Source organism: Pelobates fuscus, chromosome 5 (genome assembly GCF_036172605.1).
Source record: "Pelobates fuscus isolate aPelFus1 chromosome 5, aPelFus1.pri, whole genome shotgun sequence".
Lineage (NCBI taxonomy): Eukaryota > Metazoa > Chordata > Amphibia > Anura > Pelobatidae > Pelobates > Pelobates fuscus.
In genome coordinates this window covers 318,899,597-318,905,515 of record NC_086321.1, presented here as the reverse complement: position 1 = coordinate 318,905,515, position 5,919 = coordinate 318,899,597, and the positions used below count along the sequence as shown (strand labels likewise).

The window sequence follows — 5,919 nt, the reverse complement described above, 5'->3', positions numbered from 1 at the left end:
GTGTGTGTGTGTGTGTGAGGGGTGTGTGTGAGTGGTGCTGTGTGTGTGGGGGGTGCTGTGCTGTGTGTGTGAGGAGTGCTGTGTGTGTGAGGGGTGCTGTGTGTGTGTGTGTGAGGGGTGCTGTGTGTGTGTGAGGGATGGTGTGTGTGGGGGGGTGTGGGGTGCTGTGGGGGGGTGGGTGAGCAGTGCTGTGTGTGTGTGTGAGGGGTGCTGTGTGTGTGTGAGGGGTGGTGTGTGTGTCTGAGGGTTGCTGTGTGTGTGTGTGAGGGTTGCTATGTGTGGGGGGTGTTGTGTGTGTGTGTGGGGGTTGTGTGTGTGAGGGGTGCTGTGTGTGTGTGTGTGGGGGGGGGGTGCTGTGTGTGTGTGTGGGGTGGTGGTGTGTGTGTGTGTATGAGGGGTGCTGTGTGTGTGTGAGAGGGGTGCTGTGCTGTGTGGGGAGGTAGGGGTGCTGGGCGGGGGGTAAGGGTGCTGTGTGTGGGGCGTAGAGGTGCTGTGTGTGGGAGGGTATGGGTGCTGTGTGTGGGGGGGTAGGGGTGCTGTGTGGGGGGTAGAGGTGCTGTGTGGGGGGGTAGAGGTGATGTGTGGGGAAGTTAAGGGGGGAGGGGAGGGATGCTGGGTGTAGGGGAGGGGTGCTGGGTGTGGGGGAGGGGTGGGGTGCTGGGGAGAGGAGGGGTGCTGTGTGGGGGGTTGGGGTACTGTGTGTGTGGGGGTAGGGGTACTGTGTGTGGGGGTAGGGGTACTGTGTGTGGGGGGGTAGGGGTACTGTGTGTAAGGGGGAAGGGGTACTGTGTGTGTGGGGGTAGGGGTACTGTGTGTGGGGGGGTAGGGGTTCTGTGTGTGGGGGTAGGGGTACTGTGTGTGGGGGGGTAGGGGTACTGTGTGTGGGGGTAGGGGTACTGTGTGTGTGGGGGGAGCGGTACTGTGTGTGTGGGGGGAGGGGTACTGTGTGGGGGTAGGGGTACTGCTGGGGGGTAGGGGTGCTGTGTGTGGGGGGGGTAGGGGTACTGTGTGTGTGGGGGGTAGGGGTACTGCTGGGGGGTTGGGGTGCTGTGTGTGTGGGGGGTAGGGGTGCTGTGTGTGAGGGGGGTAGGGGTACTGCTGGGGGTAGGGGTGCTGTGTGTGGGGCTGGGGTGTGGTAAACGTTTAAAAAAAAAAAAAAAGTATATTAAATTATTATCTTCTCCCCCCCCCCCCCCTTTTTACCTTTAATGAAGGAGGGGGGGAAACAGTCATCCCTGGTGGTCCGGTGGTGGCAAGTACTGCTTCCGGTTCGGGAGGCAGGGGGAGGCAGGGGAGGGATCTTTGAAGCAGCTTCCCTGTCCTCCTGCGCGATGCTGTGTGGATGGTAACGTGCGGCAACGCTCCACACAGCTTGCTCACGGGAGGACAGGGGAGCTGCTTCAAAGATCCCTCCCCTGCCTCCCGAACCGGAAGCCGAGTAGGCGCCTGCCGTTTCGGGCAGGCAGGTGCCTACTCTGCAGTGATGGCAAACCTATGGCCGCGTGCCCACAGAAAGGGCCCGGCGTGCCACCTGTGGCACACGTGCCATAGGTTCGCCATCACTGCCCTACTACTACCTCTCTTCCTACTACCTCCTACAGCTATGTTTCCTCCATAATTGTTATCTGAAGCTGCCCCGCTGGTTTCCTATTCTTTCTCTATATTATGTACTTTCCTTTCCTTCTCTTACTTCATGTTCATTTCTCTCAGGCTCTGATACCCATATTTAAATTAATGGGCATTTGCCATTGCTGGCATCACAAGGCTAAATATCTGTTCGGTAAGATATCTGCCGCATTTACTAATCATAAATATATAGATTATCAATGTATAGATTATTCCCTGAAGGGGAACCAGAAAGGCAATGCTGCAGCATAGAAAATAAAATCCAGATTCCTAGATGCAAAATCAACACCAAAAAATCCACATAAACCTGAAGTGGACTGCGATCCCGCACATGAAATACGATGCATCTCCACATCCAAGAGATGGGGGCTAAGGCTCTCCTGCCCGTTGTAAGAGACCCAGAAATCTCCCTGAGGAGAGTGGTATTGTGTTTGTCTGCAGAACTGTTTGTTTTGGTTCTTGATGTTATGCAAGATAAAGTTCTGGTTTTACACTAAAAAAAAAAAGGAATATGATGCACCTCCATGGACAAGTAGCAGCTGAAGTTAGTCAGGGCAGAACATTTCATGTGCAAAGCAACAGTATCACTTGGAAAATAACTAAATACAACATGGAGAAGAGATTGTATTTGTACTCGAGGAGACACACAGGAAAACAGCCTGCTCTCAATGTGGTGAAACACAATAAGCAGGCTTCATAGAGGGAAACAAAAAAGCAACACAGCAAATAAAACACACAAATAGCAATTAAAAATCAATGCTAACCTAAAAATAAAACAACTATTCAAGCAAAGCTTACTGAACCTGCATTAGAAAAATAATGCCATTGAAAAGACGTGTTGCACCTAAAGTCAAGCAGGGCAGCACATTTCATGTGCAGAGTGACATGTTCAGTAAAACAAAATTAATGTAAACCGTCTTTAAAAAGGCAGCACAGGGAAAGTGCCTGCTTGCAGTGTGGTGAAACACAGAAAGCAGACTAAGACTTTTCTTGAAGGGTAACAAGAAAGGCATCAAAGCAAGAAAAGCATTACAAAATAAAACAAAAAAGAAAACACAACAAGAGAACACAGGAAAATAAAAGAGAAATGAAACTGAAAAAATGAAGCAAGACGTTTGAAATTCACGTTGAGCTGCCTTTGGAAAGACTTGTCAAATCAGAGGTTAAGCAGGGCAGCACTTTTCATGTGAAGAACAACAGTGAGTATTTGCTTACACTGTGTTCACCAGGCTATCTACCTTCTTACTTCTAATGAAAAATCTATTTTAGGAGAAACATTTTTTTTTACATACATAAAAAAAAAAAAAAAAAAAGATAATCAATATTAACAGTTTACTCCGGCGACCACAACCACTTCAGTGATTTAAAGCAAAAAACAGCAAACTCATTTTTATTGAAGACGAAGAAGAATGTAAGCATATAAGCTGTATATCTTTGAGGCAACGTCAATGTTAATGCAATTTTAGGATAATCTGATATTGGGGCTATACTTTGAACTGAAACCTTATTGGGAAAACTCTGCAAATCTCTTACTTGGCCTCCCAATGCTCATCTGACCTCACAGTGCTGCTCTGACATCACGATGCTCCTCTTAGCTGACTGTGCTGCTACTGCTCCACTTAGTCATTGCACTGCATAGCAGCCAACTGAACAGGAGGCAAAGAGAGCAGTAGCAAATTCATTATTTGGTATTACACAGATATTGATACCAGCTAAATATATAATCATGGCTGGACAACAGCCTAAGAAGGGTGAACCCTCTGAGCGCCAGGAGAAAGAACACCACCCCTGCATAATATGGACTGGGGGTTCAGAAAAAACGCCAGTGGTGAAATTTCAAGCAGAAGGCGCAACTGGAATGGTATGCCTGCGTGAGGTGGGAGAACACTACCAACTGGCATACAAGATGGCTCGTATCGGGAATAGCCCGGTCAGCACAATGCTATCTGCTCATGGGTTTCAGAAAGTGGAAACCAGCAGTAGCAATTTCAATTTGATGTGGACAGGACCATACAATAATGCTTCTGTCTTGGCAAATCTTTCCAAATTTCAGAAAATCAACCACTTCCCCAATTCTATGCAGTTGGGACGCAAGGATCTACTCTGCAAAAACATTCAAACCCTGCAGAAGAAACATGGGGCCCAGACTTACAACTTCCTACCCCAGAGTTATGTACTTCCCAATGATAACAAGGAATTCCGCAAAGTTATTTCCAAGGATCAAGGCCCCTGGATCTCAAAGCCTGTCTCTGCCTGTCAAGGACGCGGAATTCAGATTATCAATTCCTTCTCTCAAATAAACAGAAGGGAAACACTCCTAGTCTCTCGTTACATAAAAAATCCACTTCTTGTTGACGGATTTAAATTTGACCTACGCCTCTATGTACTGGTCACGTCATATGATCCACTAATTATTTACCTATATGAAGAGGGTCTGACAAGGTTTGCCACTAATCAATATAAACCAACGGAGGAGAACATGAAAAATCAATATATGCATTTGACCAATACCAGCATAAACAAAGCAAATGCAAACTATGTGAGATCCACAAATCCGGAAGTGGAAAATCATGGCAGTTTATGGAGCATGGGTGCATTGCTGCGTCACCTAAAGGAATTGGGAAAAGACACAGCCACGCTCATGTCTAAAATAGAAGAGCTTGTTATTAAAAGCATAATATCGGCGGAAGGCTCTATTGCCTCAGTGTTGCAAGGAACGCTCGCTGACAGAAGAAAGTGTTTTGAATTGTACGGCTTTGATGTCCTAGTAGATGAAACCTTAAAGCCCTGGCTGTTGGAAGTTAATCTAATGCCGTCTCTGGTTTCTGATGTACCCCTTGAATTAAAAATCAAGGCAAATCTGCTTGCAGACACGCTGACATTAATTGGTGTGCAGTGTCAAAATACCCAGCAGAATATGGACAAAGGGCCCATAATAACTGCAAAAGTGAAAGAAGGTTATCAAAAGACAGCGGCTGGACAGACCGAAACCGCCCAAGAGAGGATGAAGATAATTCGTGAGGTCAAGGAGGAGGAAGAGAGAAGAGGCGGTTTTATTCGAATCTTCCCCAACAAGGATACATGGAAGAAATATAGCAATTTCTTGACATACAAATCCTTTAATAGCATGCTGGCTTCTCATCTTTTTACAAAGAAGCCGTCAAAGCCTGGATCCAGTAGTAGTGGACTTGGCCAACACTATGCGCTGTATGAGCGACAGCTGCCGCTACTGCGGACAAACATCCATGAGATGGCACTCAGTCAAGGCAGTCCATCCCAAAGTAGAACAACTCCCAAGGATGTGAGGACATGCAAACCCCTTAATAAGATTCAGCCTCTCCATCTGCATGCAGCAAAGATGTCAGATTCAAAAGCCAGCAGTGTTGGTGTTGGGCAACACTCTGTGCTGCATGGGCAAAAGCAGCCATCACTGCAGACAAATAAGTCAGTCATTCCATCTAAAACTTCTCACATGAGCAGTGAAAGAGTTTCCAAGGTGGAGAGACAGAGATTGCCCAATTTAGTAACATGCAAACATTTGGATGCTATTCAGCCTCGTAATCTTCTATCAACAAAGCTGTCAGATAAAAAATCCAGCAGTAGTGTACCTTCGGCACTGTATCAGCAAAAGCTGCCGCCATTGCAGTCAAGCAGACCCGTGGATCATGTGATGACGCTCAGGCAATTTAGTAAAAAAGACTGCACACAAAAATTTGGATATAATTCAGTCCGTCCATCTAAAATATTTCATCAGAGCAGCGAAAGAGTTCCCAAAGACATCAGGAGACAGGGACTATGTGGCATCAGGGACTCTAGCACGGCCTCCGGAAGCATGAGACAAGTTGATCCACAGCCTACTGTTCTGTACGGTTCCAGTGAGCTATTAAACATCATCACTGGCTTCTCGTCCACCTACCAACAACTTTGCGCAGAACTGGATCGGCTATAGTGGCACTAGGATGCACCCGAATCTGAAACAAAACCAAAAACAGGTACAATATTACAATGATATGTCTGCTTTCTGTCTTACAGACAACCCCAAAAATATGAATTAAGACAAAATGTTAATATCTGTTAGACTTTTCTTACAGCTATTGTAAAAGCTAATCTAATGTTTATTCATAATACATTCCTATTCCATATTGCATATGTAGAATTCTCCATGGATAGCTAGCATCTTGATTGTAAAATGTATTTTATGTGGCCATATGCGACCATTTTTTCTTGCTTTTTTGTTAATAACCTTAGGACGAGCTGATTGGAGGGACTAGAACAAGAGGATCTAGAAAAGAA

General features: G+C 46.4%; 1 protein-coding gene across 1 annotated transcript; it reads left to right on the top strand.

Annotated features, from left to right (window-relative positions):
• The first annotated feature begins 3,352 nt into the window (after positions 1–3,352).
• Positions 3,353–5,575, top strand: LOC134612230 (tubulin polyglutamylase TTLL5-like). Its single transcript, XM_063456578.1, has one exon. The coding sequence runs from the start codon at positions 3,353–3,355 to the stop codon at positions 5,573–5,575; it is 2,223 nt and encodes a 740-aa protein (XP_063312648.1).
• The last annotated feature ends 344 nt before the right edge of the window (positions 5,576–5,919 follow it).